Here is a 19,508-nt window from a genome sequence, read left to right as displayed (position 1 = left end):
GTTTGTGTCACACAGTGAAGAGGTCCTGATGAGGAAGAACAGAAACCTTCAAAGTAGTACCCAAAATTAGCATTTGGGGAAAGCTCCGTCAATAACTATAAAGGATAAAACACACATTGGTAGGTCAAGCTCTTCTTGTGGAAGACAACGGTATAAAGAACTACCTGGTATACAAAACGCAAGAGGACTCATTTTGATGACAAAGAGGGGACTGTGAGGAGTGACACTTCGATACACTGCAAATGTGAACTGTATGAATTCTGTATTGGGTTTTCAGGAATAAGAAGATGTAAGCAGAGAATATAAGTAAGTGATTGCTTTAAGGAGACAAATTAGTTGATTTTTTTTTTAATAAGTGACCCAGAAGATGGTCAAGTGATGGGAGAGGCGTAGGGATACCATTGGAGTGCATTTTATATGGTTAGTGCATTGATAGTGTTGCAGGTATCAAGGCCCATATGAGGGCAATCTGAGTCAAGTGACTGCTGTTCAGTGAAGGCTGAAAGGAAAACGCTGTTTACCATGAGTAAAGGTTTCAAGGTCAGACCATAAATGTGCCAGTTAGGAAAAAGAAAGAATTTTTGCTTCGATTGTACTCAAATGAAGATTGGCTCCTGTCCAGGAGGAACTACCCCTAAGAAAGGAAGAAGCAGACCTTTGAGATATGAGAAAGAATATCTCACTGAAAAAATGCAGTCCATCAGAATCTTTTTATTTTTAAATGACAAAGCTCATTGTAATGATGGTAAGAACCATTTTAGGGACCCTATAAAGCATCAAACATATGTAGTAAGCAGGAAAAGACGTATTATGCAGAGTCAGAAAATCTATGTAAACTGAGTTGATAAAGAATGATCCAAAGGTCCAAAACCAGCTGATAAGTCGAGAAGGACAGAAAAAGAAGCAAGACCTTTGGATTTAGTCACAAGCCAATCATTAATTTTTTTAGAAGGTCAATGTAAGTAAAGTGACCTTAGCAAAATAAACTGAATCAAATAACAAACATTTGAGCAGAACTAGCATACACTTAGGCGTTTTGTTTTTATTCTTTAATTAAGCAGATGACACATTTCTTAACTAGGAACTAAGGACCATCAAGAAAATTCCTTTTTGAGACTAAAGTGACTATTATTGTATCCTTTTTTTATATAAGAATAGTGTTTGAGGTAAATGAGTCCTAGCAAATTGAGTTATGAAAAAGTTCTGCAGTCATATGAAACAGGGTAAAGCAGGCTTGATATACTAACTAAATTAAATAACTTTGCTCTGAGAAGTATGTAAATTCATTAAGAGAGAACGCACACTGTCCTGTTTCTCCTCGGAAGATGTTCTGTGTACCTGTGCCAAAAGGGCAAACTGCCGAATGGTTAGTTACCAAGTAGAATAAAACTTGCTTACTCCTATATCTAAGGCGTGTTTAAACTGCAGCTGATTTGCTGTATTCTAAGGCTGCAGCTTATGTTTTAATATACATTAATGCCAGTGATGTTTACCTTTGTCCTGCAGACATATCCATAGCAGGAAAAGGTAGACATCACCGGTATTAACGGATATTAGAACATAAGCTACAGTCTTAGAATACACTACCTGTGATCTTACACGTAGAAGTCACGTTAAGTATCGTGTCTGTTCACAGCCGTGCCCCGCTGTACCAGCTCTGGATGATGAAGTGTAGGCTGAAGCAGCATTGACCGAAGCTGGAGAAGAGCTGGGCGTTGCATGGGCGATACAGGCAGGGCCAAAAATAATGAGCTTGAAAGAAAAATGCAGATGTTGATAACTTCAAGCAGAATAGCCCAGGTGAAACTAATTTTCACTGTGCCTGCTTTTTAAATTGTTTAAAAGTGAACCTTTATGCAAAGTTGCAGAATAACCTATCAGGTTATATGAGTAGAGCTGGTGGCAAACACATTTTTTATTGTAAACCGCAGTTCTGTTGAGATAGTATTTTTGAAGATGCTTCTGTTGATTTTATCACGGGAGATTTTGCGGGGGGGGAGGGGAAGTGTGTTATTGTAAGTTAACACTTTTAGATTTCCATTTTCAGACGACTTTTCATCACCTTACAGGCGCAGCTCGCCCCAGAGCGGGCTCCGCGCCCCGCCGCAGGCGCTGGGCGGTGCGGGGGCGTGTCGGGCCGCTATAAAGGCGGCGGGCCGGGGGGAGCGGTAGTTGCGCTGGTGGTGGGGGCGGGCGCGGAGCTGCGCGGAGCTGTGTTTTGCCGGTGCGGTCCGGTCCGGTCCTGTCCTGCCAGCAGGGATGCTGCGAGTGCGGTGTTTCCGCGGGGGGAGCCGGGGAGCCGAAGCGGCGCATTACATCAGTTCGCGGGTTGGTGCCAGGCGGCGCCGCCGCCGCGCTCCGAGGGGCTGGGGCTGAGGATGAGGATGAGGATGCTCCGTCGGGAGGGACGGGGGTGCTCCGAGAGGTGATGAGCGGGATACAGGCTCTTTTTTGACTCAGGCTCATCTGTGCACCCTCTCAGTTGAGCAGCACAGAGTTTGGTGCCTCCGGTTGCCACTGTGCTGCTATGAGCACAACTTTATTCTAAAAGGTGAATTGTTTAAGCATCTAGTAGGCTGTGAATAGATTAGAATGCCCGTAACAAACTCTGTGTGTTTGTTAATGCTTCAAATACGTACATTTGTTTGGGACAACAGTATAAGGCGCTAGTGGGCTGAACCATTGCCTTTTGGAAGGAAAATATAATTTTCGTTCTTATTTTTATTTTAAGCTTGGAAGAGTCTTTACAGGATGGGTGCAGCGATCTTTCCAGAGCACCCAGGCAGCTACGGCCTCCCAGAACACCTGTGCTGCTGATGACAACAAGGCTACTAGCCCTGTGCCTAAGGACTGTCCTGTTTGCTCATACAATGAATGGGACCCCCTGGAAGAGGTCATTGTGGGAAGAGCTGAAAATGCTTGTGTCCCACCTTTTTCTGTGGAGGTTAAGGTAAACAACAAAAAAAAACCAACCTTAAATAGGAAATAATGTGATTCTTGTATGTACGATTTGCTTACCTTTACAGGACACAAGGTGTGGTATTTATTTTTGAGGATTCTTTCAAACTAGTTGTTTACCCCTGTGAAGTTTTACAGCATAGCCACATTAGTGTATTTCTTCCTACTTTCACCTGAATTGGCTGTTTTAGCAGAATAGTAGAGAGAATCTCTAATATGCGCAGTCTGTTCTAGTGTTATAGCCCTGATGCTGTCAAAGTACACTCTCTAGTGTTTGAGATAGTTGGTAGAATTGATGAAAGTTTAATCAGGCTCAAAACTAAGTAGGGTTATCAGTTGAAAAAATGTAGTCTTCTCATTAACAGTCTCTGAAAGACTGAGTGCTATAGCTGTAGAGTTGCAGGACCATTCATTTAAAATAGCTCTTAAATAGCTCACTGGAACTCATGCGCTGCAGTAAGTGTTGTATGGAATTGCATCTCTGTTTTTCAGGGGGTTTCTGTGCTGAAAACTGCAACAGCAGCCTAAATAAATCCACATTTCTTTGTTCTCTGAAATGTGGTATTTTAGAACAGGAATATTCAAACAGTGGGCTTCCTCCAGATTTTCAGTGTGTGCTTTACCTGGACTTTAAAGTTGCTGAGTATGTGTTGTTACCTGCATTTGCGGGCATGATTTTGAGTTGTTCTCTTCCAGCGTTGCAATACAGTGCTGCCTTCAAGGCAGCGTGTAGTCTGTGGCTATCACAGCAAAATCAGATGGCACACTACTTCTTAAGAGACCTTAGTAAAATGTTAAAGGCTATCTTGACAAAGTTGACCAGAAGGCCTCAGTTGAAAAAAGAAAGGGAATTCTTCTGTTCTGACATTGGGGGAATGGCAAATAGAGATACTAAAAATACGTTTAAAGTGCTGAAAGTGGTAGTTTAGATGAGGTTTGGGTTGTATTTGTGGAGAAGACTGCTCTTCCTCCAGCCCCTTTTATGTTTGTATGCTTTTCTTCAGAATCTGTGCTATGATTCTGGGCAAAACTGTTTGGAGGAGTGTGAATGAATTACTGCAGCTCGGTGGTTCTGATCCCCAGATAGAAGAGTAATCATTGACTTTTACACTGGGATGTTTGAGATGATATCTTGGCCTCAGTGAGTGCAATGAAAACTTGGCCACTGACTTCATTACGGTCGTATTTACTCCTTGAAAGCTGAAGCTCAGTTATCAACCTTTGGAATCCTGTTTCAGACACTCCAAAGATATTCTAGCAGCTTCAGAAAAAGAAGCACATGAGGACTGGCATTTTTAATACGCAAGTGTATGTATGTTCAACTGCCATAATGAATGTACAGAAGGAATAATGAAAAAAGTGTTTGTTCCGTTGTATAACATTAAACGAGGCAAAATGCTGTTCTCAAGTAGTGGCCAAGGGCTTGCTTTAATGTCAGAAGTACTCTTTCAAATGTCTAACTTGCATGTGTGACATATTATATAGCTAGCTGGGTTCTAGTGCCTGTTAACCCATAACTTGTCAAATGAGATCAGAACTTCACTTTCTGTTACACGCAATATGAAAAGCTCAGCGAGGAATATATAAGTATGGGATTACCTCTGTAATTAAAATACCTATGACTTGGCGCTAAAGCAAACTTTAACTTTGTTTTATGTAAACTGCCAAGTCTAAAGAATACATTGGCCACAACAGGTAATAATAATAGAACATGCTGGCTGAGGTGTGGTTTCTTCTGGTTTCCTCTGCTTTTGTCTTACTGTTGCATTTCTACAGCATGCTGTAACTTTACCTGGGGGCATTGCTGAATAACCCAAACAGTAGTCCATATCCTGCCTTGCCAATACTGAAATGTATTAATAGATTCAGTTATTGTTCAAATCGTTACGTGGCTGAGAGCTAAGGCATTTATATGTGTTGTTCCAGGATAATACAATAGCCAGAAATCCCTATTGCTGTCCCCGTGAGCAGGTTGATGTGTATCACACGCCTTCTGCCAAGTATGAATGAGGGTCATTGGTTATGGAGTTTCAAACTGCATTGTGAAGTTTTAAACCACAGGTTAAAACTAGCGAATTTGAGTTGTATAAGGAAAAATTGAGGCCTTGGACCTACGATGCTTTAAAAAAAACATATTTGAAGTTATAACAGTTGTGCTCTGAGATACGTGTAAGTTGTGTGTTGGAATTGTACACGTGTGTACTTGGAAAGCATTTTCAGTGTGGACGTACGGCTCTGTTCAGCGCTCTGTTGTAATTTGAGACGTGCTTTTCTTATACACAAGACTTTTTGCTGTGGTGCAGGAACGATGTGCTTGTCATAAGGAGAAGGAAGGAATGAACTGAATACAGAGCCTACATATCTGATGAATATGATTGAGCCAAGACTATTACATATTCTTTTGGGAGCCTGAAAGGGCTATGTAGGTTATATAGAGGTAAATACACTGTTGGGAAGCGTGGGAAATCTTAGCTAGGAGGTTAACAACCACTTTAATTAGGAAGATGCCCTTTTTTTAATTGGCACTTTGGTCAAAAAGTTCACAGTTCAGACGTATTCTTCTGAAGCAGCTGACAGTCAAACATTGAGCTTTATAGCTCTGTGCTCTGCAAGGTTTTTCAGTGTATTTTGTGAATAATAATGCATTTTTTTGAAAAGAGGTGTTATTACCACAGATCGTTATATCTTGAGTGAGAAGCTAGAGGGAAGTACTTAACACTGAATTAGGCAAAAAGCATTTTGATCTGAATTTAATAACTGTCATTACTAGCTTTAAGGTGCATCTCAAGACTGTTAACATTGATAATGCTAATTATTTTCCACAACAAATGTTTAAAATACATAGCAACGATAGGGAGTAATTCTGCTGTTTCTTAAAGACAATATTTTCCTTATAGCTTTCTTTCTGAAAATTAAGGATTTTTCTTAAATGCTGCTACAGTTTCTCAGTTGCTCTCAGACAGTAGGTTACAAAGTGCATTGGGGAGATTATTTAAAGCTCTTTTCCAACTGCGGTACTTTTTAGACAGTCCAAAATGAATTGTATGTATATGATCAAAGGGGCCTGAAATCTCAACCCTGAATTGATATGAAATAGATTTTCCAGTCCTATACCCTTTTCCTGGTTATTCAGAAGATGGGGAATAGGAGCGGTGTTATGGGGTTCACCCTTACTCTGCATAACTTTAAGATTATGCCATCATATTAGTGAAGGACTGGTGTAATTTCTCTGTCGAAAAAGCGGTTCTAGGGGACACCTGAAGAGGGGAGCCGCAACTCTGGGGAATTAATGAGATTTGAATACCTCATGGGTGGCTCTGAAAATAACCAGCTTTACTCCTTAAGACAAATTTGTCTCATTAGCAGAAGGGGTTTCCATAGGAATGCGAGGCGCTTCATGTGATCTGCATGTGACTTGTGAACAGCTGGCAAGCCTGAGGTGATCAAATTACCCAAGACCTCGCTTAGAGAAAAAGAATCGATTTCTTCAGGAAGGATGCGATATGCACGTTTTCCTCTGTGTTAGAGTTAGCAGAGACCCATCAAAACTGTTGGTTCCACGGCGTATAAATCCAAATGAAGTACTTTCAGAGAGACACTGAACTGAAGGAGCATCATTTGATTTGATTGTGTGTCTGGATTTTCTTAACCATGAGAACTAGGACATAATTTTTAATTAGTTTTTAACTTGAGAAGACTGTCACAGCATTTCAGCAGCAGAGGATTTAGACCTCTACATGTTCTTGTTTTAATCCAACCCTGATAGGTGAATTCAGTATCTCTTATATTTCCTAGACTGCTGCTGTACCTGAAGTATGGTCCCTTCCAGCCAACAAAGCGTGTTACTTAGGATGGCTTTAGAGTTCCTGATGTCACCACTGTGACAGTACTGAAGTGAGATTTTAACAAGGCAACCTCTACAAGCTCATTTTGGAGATAAGCTCAAGGCTGTTTTAGCTTAAAAACACCTCTGCTAGCTTTATTATATAGCAGAATCTATAGGATTTGATGTACTCGGTGTGTTTGTACAGGTCTAGTGTATTAAGGACCAATATTAGCCACTAAATATTAACTGAAGTGTAACGTAGTCTCTTGGTTTTCATCTGTGATTTGGTAAGTAATGAGACTTTCTATAGGGCTATGGCTAAAGAGGGGAAGAGACACCCTATCAGCAGTACTGAAACTGTCTGCCAGGTCAATGAGCCTGCCTAGCACGTACAGCTGAAACTTCATTTTGCTCCTATATGTGAGTATTTGTGAGGATATCAGCCATTCACAACTAACGCCTGCACTTACAGAAGGTTAACGACTGGACACATGCACATCGTAAAACATCTGAGTGAAACCTTGCCAGCGGTGTGTATAAATAGAACTAGTAAAGACAAAAAATAAAGTCAGCAGAGTGCTATTAGTACCAGGATAGGGATTCTCAACCAGGAATAACTGAACGTTTATCTGGAGCATTGAAGCTTCTCTCTTTCTTTCATCCTCCACCCCACCACCCGCCTCTTTATTTTAAAGGACTCAGCAGGACAATAACAATTCTTAGCAGCTCTTCAAAATATTGCAGGGATCAAATATAACGCACATTGCAGCACGTTAGGGTCCTCACATATAGAAAGCGATGAGAAGTTGGTGAAAGAAGAACAAGAAACTTTGAATATTAAGAATTGGGTCTTATGCATCTATTCCACTCTGCCAAGACAACTGATGTTTATTCTTTGTCACTTACCTGTTATTTTGTTTCAGGCAAACACATATGAAAAATATTGGGGATTTTATCAGAAATTTGGAGGCCAGAGCTTCCCCAAAGACCATGTGAAAAAAGCTGTTGCTGAGATTGAAGAGATGTGCAATATTTTGAGAAGAGAAGGTGTAATTGTCAAGAGGCCTGATCCAATTGACTGGTCTGTGAAGTATAAAACACCTGATTTTGAGTCTACAGGTAAATGTTTGTCCATTGGCTGTTTAGCTCTTGTCTGAGACATTTTGGTTGTCATCTATTCTACCTTCTTGCTTGGAGCAGGATTATTGCCAGTGCTAGAGGAGGTCAGTGATGGCTTTGTGTAGCTGTGACTTGGAAAATCTCCAGGGATGGAGATTCTGCCACCTGGTTTGCTGACCCGTTTCAGTGCTGCATGGACTTGCTAATGAAAAATGTTTTCCTAATATCTAACCTGAACATTACACACTGGCACCTGTTGCCAGATTCCCTTGCTAGGTTGTCACTGCTGCTATCAACAAGTGTTCATCTGTCAGGTTTAATGGTCCTAAAAGTACCCATTGGAGATCCCCAAAACCATTGGAGAATCCCCAACCCAACTATTTGAGATCCCCCCAAACCCATTAGAGGTCCCCCCAACCCATTGAAGATGCACCAAAACCCAATGGAGATTCCCCAAACCCATTGGAGATCCCCCATACCATTAGAGATCCCCCAACCCAACCACAGGAGATCCCTAAACTGTTACTGCTTTGAACCCTACTCACCACATGAAAAAAAGCTGAGGTCCCTCCACTTCCCATCCCAGGTCATGTTCTGTAAGGACCCCCTGACTGTCTTGATGGCCCTTTGTAGCATCCTAGAGTCGGATCCATTTTAAACTATGGATGCCAAAGCTGGAAACAGTTTTCCAGGAGGATCGTCACTAGTGTCAAGGAAATTTCCATGTCCCTTTACCTACTGGCCACATCCCTCCTTGTATAGCATCATATGGCTTTGGTTATTTGCAATGAGAGGACACTGGCTCATACTCAGCTTTGCATCAAGCGGAGTCTCCAGGCTCCTTTCATGTTCTTGAGGTGTTCTTAAGTTGTTCTAGTGGAAGTCAAATTCATTAGGGAGCTGATAATGAAAGGTCCAATGGGACTGTCTCCCTGCACTAGTTCGGTGTTGCATCAAAGTCCTTTTCTGTGCTGTTACTTTTTAAGAGGATGGCATATAAAGAAATTAGTTCCACTTGGAGAGAACTTGCTATCCATCATTACCTTTTAAAGCCATCTGAGTAATTCAAAAGCGTTTATCTAGTGAATTTCCACTAGCAAAATGATGAAGTGGAGACTTGTACGTTGTGGATGGCTTTCATCTACCTGTGAACTTGTTACGAGCGAGGCTGCGTAGCAAAATCGTTCATGTATTTTGAACAAAAAATGTCATTTTGAAGACTTACTGAAGAATGTAAGGACCTCAGATTAAGCTCTGGTTTCCTGATTTAGGTAAAGATGCATTTTGCCAGTCCTTTGGGTACAAGTGATGGTAAAAACATGAGAAGTGAGTGAGCTGGAAGAGCTGAGAAAAGCATATTTATCTGTAGGTTAATGGCCTTTTTCTTTTCAGGTATGTACGCTGCCATGCCAAGAGACATACTGCTGGTGGTGGGAAATGAGATTATTGAAGCGCCTATGGCTTGGCGTGCTCGTTTTTTTGAGTATAGAGCATATAGGCGAATAATCAAAGATTATTTCAACTGTGGTGCTAAGTGGACAACTGCCCCCAAACCTACAATGGCAGATGAACTCTATGATCAGGTATTGTTCTCATGTTGCTTCAAAACTTCAATTCTGGTTATACAGAATTTTGTTGATAGCTTCAGCCTGATAGCTGAGTCTCACAAAACTGGAGGTGGGGATGGGTGGGACAAAACAACCCTGAAAAGTTGTGGATTTTCTAATGTTTGCAGATTTTCTGTAGCCTTTCCAAGGGAAACTGAGCGTGTGTAATTAGGGAATAAGAAACAGGAAGATGTGCTTATTGGATTCAAGTCCAATTTGACTTGTTTTGATTATTGGCTGTAACTTAGCATTACTAAAGAGGAAAGAATGCTAGAAAGACATCACAAAGATTACTTGAAAGTATTGAGGTTCCCTGAGAATGTCCATATGTCCTGAGTATATCAGGAAAGGGCGGAAGAACAAATATTTTGTCACAGAAAAAACCCTCATGATCCTTGTATTGCACGTTGATTAGAATTTTGAAAGTTACACAGAAGAAATAGTGGAGGATCTAAACTGTGAGTATTTACCCTTCAAGTGAATATCTTCTTTTTTAATTTTTCTTTTATAGTAATTTTGACTCAGATAATTTTGGTAGTTTCCTATAGGCCCCCAAATACATTAGGATCTTTGTAAGAGCGTCTACAATAAGTCCAGTAAAACTGGTTGTGGAATGATTATAACCTTCTGGGAATGATGACATCTTATCAATGATGCAAAGAAGTCTTTGTTAAACAAAATTACCTTGGAGTAATCTGTCAATATTACAAATCATGCTTACTTATCTAGTAGGTTTTGTTCCTGATGTTTTTTCCACCTCGTTTCTTCTTAATTGCATTGTCTCATTCTAAAACCTATTTAAATTCCTGTAGATCTACCTTCTCTTATAGTTTGAAATATTGCTCTGTTCTAAAATGTGGAAAAAAATAGGGAGTCCACCCTTGTTAGGAAATACCCTGCCTACTGGTATTTGTGTCACTGTGCACTGATTTGTTGGACTGATAGTTGAACTCCATTGGTAAGGAACATACGAGATATCAATAGAAACATATTTTCTTAATTGCAAAATGCTCCTCAGTAGCAAATAGTTTGGAAGCTTTCCCTGACCGTCTCCAACCTAAAGTTGTTATTCATTCTTTTATAACTAGGATTATCCAATCCGCTCTGTTGAAGACAGGCATAAACTGGCTGCTCAGGGAAAATTCGTAACTACTGAATTTGAGCCATGCTTTGATGCTGCTGACTTCATTAGAGCTGGAAGAGATATCTTTGTACAAAGAAGCCAGGTAAACAAATGTTTCTTCTAACTGTTTTGGTATTTATCTTAATGATTTATACTTGGATTTATGTCATCTTAAATTCCTGAATGGCATTAAAATAGGTGTTGACAAAAGAAGTTGCTATTTGTAGAATATGTGATACACAGGATGAGACTATCGTACAGCTAAGAGGTTAACTAAAGGCACAAACTTCTATAATTTTGGCATTTAATATGTATTTAAATAAAACCTTGGATAAACTAAGCAGTTTATATTCCAGCCTAGTAAAAATTACTTTGTCCTCTTTTCAGGTTACAAATTACATGGGCATTGAATGGATGAGGCGACATCTTGCACCAGACTATAGAGTGCATATAATATCCTTTAAGGATCCTAACCCTATGCACATTGATGCTACTTTTAATATAATTGGACCTGGTCTTGTGCTCTCTAACCCAGACCGTCCCTGCCACCAGGTGAGAGTATAGCAAAGAGAAAAGTGCTTTGTGTTTAGAAATGACTCAACTGGATTAGGTCCCTTTTGGATAACGGCTAATTCACAAGTTTATTTTGTATACACTTGAATAATATTAAATTATTGAATGTAAATAGCACTCGGAGAGTTGTTCAGGAACTTATAGATGTATTTGCATCTTGGCTCTAGAACTTTCTCAGCAGCGCAATGACCATTGTTCTCCCCCAGTTGTCTTATTCCTTATTGTGAGGCAAGATGAGCATCTTGCGTGTTTCTTCCTATGTACATAGCTTAAATATGGTGGAAAGGATCTATTTTGTAATAATGTAGTATCAAAGCAAGTACATAGGATACGGTGCTTCTCTGAACACTGCCACTACGTAAATATATTAACTGTATCCAAGGAGAAATTGAGGAGTTTCTGCCGCTTAGGTGAGTAATCCCACTTTTGTTCCTATTTTGGAAGCCTCCACTTTGGTATTATTAACTGTACCAATAGCAGGAGGCTGGTAATTGCTCAGACATTCAGCTTTGAATAACCGAGTGAGAAATACTTTTGGAAGAGCAGGAAAGAAACACATATTCAGTGTGCAAAACCTACTACTCCACCTTGAGAAAAAGCTGATACTGTTGAACAGTGCAATCTTATCAGAAAGCCTTGCGGAGAGTACAAGCTCATCTCTGTTATAGAAATGTTACCTGTGCTGTCGGTGCTTGAGGATTTTAGTGAGGATCCCCGCGATTTCCGAGCTGTACAACCACATGGGAGCCGCTGAGCAGACACCGCTCAGTGGGTTAGAGCTGTGTGCAGCTGAGCTGTGGAACCATGCGCACAAAATACCGCTTAAAAACAATATCTGTCTTTTCTCAGTGGTTTCAATGCAAATAGTCCCCTTGAATTACTGCCTCTTGCAATATCCATGATGAGAAAATATTTGTTTTAAACAATCATAGTATTTTCCTCCCCTTTTCTTTAAAATGCTGGCAGGCCAGGCGGGTTATTGAGCGTTCGGGATCGGAGCTCCACCTCGTGGTAACGCTTGAATAAAGAGCTCTTCAACTATTCAGGCAATGAAGTTGAAAAGTCGATTCTCCTTCGCCAAATTACTTTTAACTTAATTGTATAATTCTTAGAGACATAAAATATTCCCTAGGATGCCTCTATTTTGTTCCCTTTGTTGAATAAACCACATATTAAGTTTCTTGTGAAACATGATGCAAACGATTTTATGTGTTGTTTACTTCATAGGATCTAAACCGCATGTTACCTTTTATCTTTAACGTATCTTAGTCTACCTAACGTATATAAAAAGAGTAGAAACAAATGCTGTATGTGGAACTTGAAGGAGGGCAAGAGGAAAGGGGATGTCATTGAAGTAACATAATATGATACATTAAGAACCCTGTTTAGAATGTAATTAAATTGCTCTTTCAGATTGAGCTCTTCAAGAAAGCAGGCTGGACCGTGATTCACCCCCCAGTGCCGCTCATCCCAGATGGTATGTTCACTCTTTCTTTTTAATAATTCCAAAGGTATTCTTAAGAGTATTAATATGGGGCGACGTTGGTACAAAATGTGCAATTATTATAGAAGGTTCATTCTCATGTGTTTAGATCACCCCCTGTGGATGTCTTCTAAATGGCTCTCCATGAACGTCCTAATGCTGGATGAGAAGCGTGTGATGGTAGATGCCAATGAGACATCAATTCAGAAGATGTTTGAAAACCTGGGTATGTCCTAACATGTTTCAGCATATACTTAAAACGGTTTTTATCAGCTATGCACATTAAGGGAGGTTTCACTTAAAGTGGTCCAAGCAGCCACAGTGGAAAAGGTACTCAAATGACTGGATTAGCAAGTAAGAAGAATTCGGTCATTTATCTCCTGAATACTTCAGTCATATGAATGTTACAGCTTGCAGCAAATAAAGGTATGAGTAGCAATTAAAGGTACTGCTAGCATGCTTTTATTGAGCTTTTTTAATGTCAAATTGTCCAGTTTGGAGGTCAAAATCTGTTTTGGAGAGGTTGGGTGCGCATATTGCTGAGTGATGTAGAACTGGTTGTCCCTTATTGCCAAAATGCTTTCAGATTTTTCTAGCTTCAAACCCACTGTATTTTAAACTGTCAAATTAAGACCACTTAACCCAGCTGGTTTTGCTCATTTGTGGAAAATCTGAGTCCTGTGAGATGTAACCTCATGAGAGGGTGGAATTCCTTTAGATATGCAGTGGCAGGAGAACTATAATAGAATATAAAATCTGAAAGTCTTATTATGCACAGATAACGATGAAGACAAATAATATAGGTTTTTAAATCTGAACTCGTACAGTTAATCCAACAGCTTCCACCACGCTGGGGGCGTAGATCTACTTGTGGCTCATAGCTGGTTAGTAGGAGGGTGGCCCGATCGCTTGATGCTGCAGCCAGCTGGCTATGGCTGTGGGATACGTGCATGGTGATACAGGAGTTGGCAGGGCAGAAAGAAGACTGATGGGTAGATGAGAAGTCAAGGAACTGAGGGGTCATTGCATTGCGGAGTAAAACATAAGACTCCTCGGTAGCAAAAACTCCTTTAAAGGGAGGAAAAACGATGGGAAGGAGAGAATGATCCAAAGGTGGAAGATAGCACCTGTGAACCTAGAAGAAGGGTTGTTGCCATGGGTGTGAGTACTTCCCTCAAATCTGAGACAGATTGCAGGTGAGAACAAGGCAGTCTAATGCTTTAATCTGCTTTTGAAGACTGACTACACAACCTTTAGTGAGTCACTTAGCTTTTCGGTCTTAGGATTTTTTAATACTCTGCATGACCGAGGAGCTGAGGATTCATAGATGCTTGAAAGTACTTAAAAATGAGGCTATTAATGCTAATCATGACACATCTGTCACACTCAAACTCCACAGTCTGTGTGAGTTCTAAATAAACTCCTGTAGTCACTAAGTTCCTAGAACTGAAATGGGTTTACCCGGAACGAGACTATTGCTGACCTAGATTATGGATTCTGCTGGGCTGCTCCTGAACGTACCAAGAAGCAGAAAGGCAAACTTCCTAACGGAAGAGCCTTCTGATCCCAGTCATCTGTCAGGGCTTTGTGTAAGCTAAGCCACAGCTGAAACATCAGAGCTGAACAGAAGTGGGAGGAAGTTTAACCCAGGTAGTAAGTACAACAGCCCCTTTCCCTTTTCAGAGAGAAGAGGAGTCAGAGCTCTGTACTTTGAACACGTCTTTTCTTGAAAGAGCACATTCGGTGTCTGAACCATAAATGCTCACACAGATTTATGCGATTGTGCCCTGGTCATATATTGTAGCAGAATCTTGGCTAATTCTTCCCATACCGCAAAAACTGAATTTTTGTTTTTATTACCGGCATATCATAACACATCAAACAGCAGCAGTGCTCCAGGCGCTGTGTATTCCTGAGGGCATCGCTGGAATAAACAGGCCGGCTATGTTCCTGGGTTATTCTCTGCCTAGAATCTGGGAAGAGAAATTCTTAACAAATGAGTAGGAAATACTTTCTGTACTTGCATCTAGCCATAGGATCTGATAAAGCATTATCTAACGTTCTCATCAAAGCTTACCACATGAATCTGAGATTTGAATTTTGAAGTATGCACTGTGTGTTTCTTGCAGGCATCTCTACAATTAAAGTGAATATTCGCCATGCCAATTCACTGGGAGGTGGTTTCCACTGCTGGACATGTGATATCCGCCGCCGTGGTACCCTGCAGTCTTATTTTGACTAGTTATGAGCCGGATAAGCAGCACTTGTTCAGCTATTAGAATAAACATAGGAAATGAACAAATTAATTTCACTTTTGTTAAAATGACCGCATGAGCTTTAGCGCTTGATCAGTGGTGTCCTTTCAGTGGTCTGGTGAATGATTCGCTCTCATATACTGTTCACTTTCAGCAGTGTAACTGAAACCGTGTCCATCGGCAATGCAGGTTTTCTGGCTGGCTTTTTGAAAGGCTTCATCTATGAAGCCTTTTGACATTGGCTTTGAATGTCAAAACTTGACTAGATAGCTAAAGGGTCTTCCTAGAATAGCTTGGCCACTAATACTGGACATCTACCTCTGTCTAGTAATCTATCAAGTAGGCAGCTTGAAATGTTAAACTTGAGTAAGCATTTCTTATTCTTTCAATTGGTCTATTCTAGTATATTCGTGTTTAGTGAAGATAAAATAGATGCGACTGCACAGATCTCTGAAGGAACCAAGTATCTTTATAATGTTTTCCATGTTGAGCCATACAGATATTTACAGAGAATTTCCAGGTTCACTTATTTGCCATACCCTTCTACATTTTATTCTTCTGATGCGTTTGTCATGCATCTGAATACTTTTTATATTGCTTTTTGTATTGCTGAAATTGGTTTTATTTAACTTTTTAACGTGTACAAATGGTAGCAAATGTTCTTCTTGTACAGGTTTCGCTCTGAATTGTTTACATAACTTAAAAAAAAAAGCACAAAAGGAACAAAAAAACCATATCCAACCTCACTCTAACTTAAACCTCTGACATCTTAGAACTCCTTCTTCTTCCAACTGTAGCAGATACAGAAAAATGTATCAAACATGCCTGGTGCTGTGAAGGAATTTGAGTATTGATTGCTGAATATTTACTTTTTATGCTAATAAAGTTTTTGCATTCTTAATTTGTTGCCTTTCTGAAAATGAGTGAGCGTGAAAAGTCTGGGTGGGTAGATGTATTTCCATAGATATACGTATGTGTGTTTTCTGTAATGTGTAACATCGCAGGCCCTTTCTATAATGCAGAAACCCTTTGTCTTACATTGTTCACATAGTATATTTCTGCTTCTATTTTGCACAGAAGTATGACTGGGAGGGGAAAATAACTCTTATAGATTCCTCCACGCTCTGGTAAGAGACATCTACTAATTCATACAATGCAGAGCTCCATGGTAGAAAAGGTCTTGCCCATATAAACTAGCCCTATGCTTTTGGTTTTTAACCTTAAACTGCACACACAGTACTAAGTCTTTCAGCCTGGAAACCACTGGTGTGCTTCTGAAGCTGGTTGTGTTTTCTCTGCCAGTAATATGAGTTCTTTTACCCAATCCTTGGAGGCTTCGACTGGTTTGGAAATAGACTTTTCCAACAAGGAAGGCAGGGGGGTTGCTCCATATGAGCAGAAGCTTTCTGTTCAGTGTCAGTAGTAGCATCAGAATACACGTTGGAGAGACACGCCAGGAGAAATGAGCTGGCACGAGGAAGTGTTGTTGGCCAGGAAGGCCAATGGTACCTGGGGTGGGTTAGAAGGGGGTGGTCAGTAGGTCAGAGAGGTTCTCCTGCCCCTCTGCTCTGCCCTGGGGAGACCACACCTGGAATATTGTGTCCAGTTGTGGCCCCTCAGTTCCAGAAGGACAGGGAACTGCTGGAGAGAGTCCAGCGCAGGGCAACAAAGATGCTGAAGGGAGTGGAGCATCTCCCGTGTGAGGAAAGGCTGAGGGAGCTGGGGCTCTGGAGCTGGAGAAGAGGAGACTGAGGGGTGACCTCATTCATGTTTACAGATATATAAAGGATGAGTGTCAGGATGGAGCCAGGCTCTTCTCAGTGACAACCAATGGTAGGACAAGGGGTAATGGGTGCAAACTGGAACACAAGAGGTTCCACTTAAATTTGAGAAGAAACAACTTCTTGGTGAGGGTGGCAGAGCCTGGCCCAGGCTGCCCAGGGAGGTTGTGGAGTCTCCTTCTCTGCAGACATTCAAACCCGCCTGGACACCTTCCTGTGGAACCTCAGCTGGGTGTTCCTGCTCCATGGGGGGATTGCACTGGGTGAGCTTTCCAGGGCCCTTCAACCCCTGACATTCTGTGATTCTGTGATTATTAATACTACCATCATTTTGGGACAGAGGATCTGGTGGTGTGACTGTGTTTGAGACCTTCTCAGACCTGTCTCCTTCTCTGATCTTAAGCTGGTCAGTGAGCCAATCTGTTTCCATGCAAGTCAAAAGGGATCCACACTTCGGTACTCACAGAAGTATAGTGGTGCTTAAACAATAAATGCCTGGAAACTGCTCCAGCCTTCAAAAGTGGTGAAGGCTATTCACCTGTGTACTTCTCCTGCCGCACAAAACCAGAGAGGACAAAGTTTGTATCTTTCCTGGAATGGCAATGTTTTCCTATCAGTGCTGGGAGTATGAGCATTTATTCACAGGTGTGTTTACAAACATCCTTGGAGTGGATGTGCACGTCTGCATCACCAAATGTGAAATTATCGTGTCTCACCATTTCTTCTGTCCCATCAGTGTTATTTGGAGATATGATCGTGCTACTGTGGGAGCGAATTTATGAACTGGACAATGTAATGTTAAAAAAATTTCAAAGGTACATTCTAAAGCTCTAGTGGGCTTTCTTTATAGTGGAAATACTTGAAAAATGCTGATGCGAAGCGCCATTTTCCTCAGTAACCCATTGAAAAGGGAGGGATACAGACACAGCAAAATGTTAAGAGGAATGATGAAGGGAACATGATATATAATACTGTTATGGTGGATGCCACCACACAATACTGATACATATAATCTTCTGAGTTATTTTTGTTCTTGCCGAGAGGGCAGTCAGCCCGTGTCACAGTTGGTTTTGGTCAGACAAGACCCTGGAAATAGGGATTTATGGTGAGAAACAGAAGGGTTTGGTTTCTGCTTTGATATCTAATTACAAAGTGTTTTTTGAGGCCAAATGACATACGGGCTGGAGGAAGCAGGCATGATGGTGTTTGACCATCTCTGTTCCAGGCTGCAGTTTATATGTAAATAAATTAAATGCGGGCTGGACTTGAATTCTCCACAATTAGTTTTTCACTGGCTGAGAAGAAGGCCTGAAACACTTGCAGTTGTTCTGCAGAAGGTCAACTTCAGCTTTGAAAACAGCACCATCAAAAGGAGCAACAGAAACACAGACTTGACTGGGAGGCCTAAAACACTGCGTCAGCTTAAGGAAAGATGACAGATCAGTTACCTCATCTACAGAGGGTTTTATAGGGTGGGCTCAGCTCAGCTGCAGGGGATTAGCTAAACCCTCCCTGGGCAGCTGGGATTTTGCTTCCATTTTGCCCCTAAGCTTGGCTGTAGTAAGCTCCTTGTGTAGTTGCGTAGATGCCTGTAATGAAGATTTTCATGGTTTTCTTTTTAAATACAATACAAAAAATACCAGCACCAAACCAGAGAAGGTTTGGAAAGCAGGTAAAGTCTTTGAGGCAGAGACATCTGCCTGTCGAGCTGTAGTTTGTGGCTGGGAATGCCAAGTGCTGATACGATACGAAGTTGGGGAAGGTGGTGGGGTTTTACCCTACTTAGCGGGAAGAAGGGAAAGAATTATTTTTCCAGTTAGTTGCTTTGGGCTGTGTCTGTGGTAGCAGAAAATGGTTGTTTCTTCTTCTGATGTCTCCTGAATGTTTCTACCGCCTAGTTTAAAATATACTCTCTTTTGGCATCCATATGATCAATGACAAACTGCAAAGCTTGGTGGACAGTTCTGCAACTGCTGTCCTAGTGCTTAAGAAGGTTAGGCTGATGCCTACATGCCTCTGTATAGAGTAAGTTTTGGGTTTTAGATCAAAAATTAGGCTCACTGGGAAATATGATTTTTGCTCTGTTTTCGTGCAGTGCTGATGGAAGTTGGATTCTTGGATCACAGACATTTCTGCTCGTCAAAGATGTTGCTAGAGCTGAATTCCCTGTTCCAGCCTCCCAGACTGGCCAAGGCTCTTTACTCCTGCTGAGAACACAGAGTGTCCAGTTGTGCTGAAACTGTCAGGATGCCCCTCAGCCTCTGGCATTTATCACTTCCCAAGAGGGCCTGCTTCTGCTTTCCTTCTGCTAGAGCGTTCTCAGAGCTTAATTAAGCAGCCAGGAAACAGCTTCATGATAATGAATGATGTCCCAAGTTAGTGGTTCATTCATTAGTTCACAGCAAATTGTCATGATTGATGAGTGAGCGAAGTCAGGCGTATGAATGAGAAACAGAACCTTCCAGTTTCTTGCTGCTATGTTATTTTCATAGTAGTGTGAATGAATTGGGCAGCCTCACAAAAAAATAGACTAGCAAATCCAATGTATGCTCTGTGATAGTTTGCACCACCTGCTCCCCCTGTGAATTGAAGGACAAGAATGAGGGGGAAGCTATTTGGCCGAGACCCAGACAGGATAACATGAAGGTGATTTCAGCTGGCAGGGATAAGCAGGAGGAACTGGCAGAGACCAAGGTAACTCCCTCAGGTATGTTGGTCTGTTACCTACATGGATGGTAGTTTAAGAACCCGATAGACTTAACGGTGCTTCTATGGGTTCCTGT

At 41.2% G+C, this 19,508-nt stretch overlaps 1 protein-coding gene across 1 annotated transcript; it reads left to right on the top strand.

The window, feature by feature from the left end:
• Positions 1 to 2,176: 2,176 nt before the first annotated feature.
• On the top strand, positions 2,177 to 15,845 carry GATM (glycine amidinotransferase). The gene is made up of 9 exons (XM_065847886.2): positions 2,177 to 2,328; positions 2,732 to 2,950; positions 7,708 to 7,903; positions 9,296 to 9,486; positions 10,599 to 10,736; positions 11,021 to 11,185; positions 12,620 to 12,683; positions 12,799 to 12,915; positions 14,819 to 15,845. Exons 1-9 carry the CDS (start codon positions 2,260 to 2,262, stop codon positions 14,929 to 14,931), a joined length of 1,272 nt encoding a protein of 423 aa, XP_065703958.1. The 5' UTR covers positions 2,177 to 2,259; the 3' UTR covers positions 14,932 to 15,845.
• The last annotated feature ends 3,663 nt before the right edge of the window (positions 15,846 to 19,508 follow it).

The sequence above is a fragment of the Patagioenas fasciata genome, chromosome 12 (assembly GCF_037038585.1).
Source record: "Patagioenas fasciata isolate bPatFas1 chromosome 12, bPatFas1.hap1, whole genome shotgun sequence".
Taxonomy (NCBI): domain Eukaryota; kingdom Metazoa; phylum Chordata; class Aves; order Columbiformes; family Columbidae; genus Patagioenas; species Patagioenas fasciata.
The sequence above is the reverse complement of the archived record's forward strand: the minus strand, read 5'-3'. Positions and strand labels throughout refer to the sequence as shown.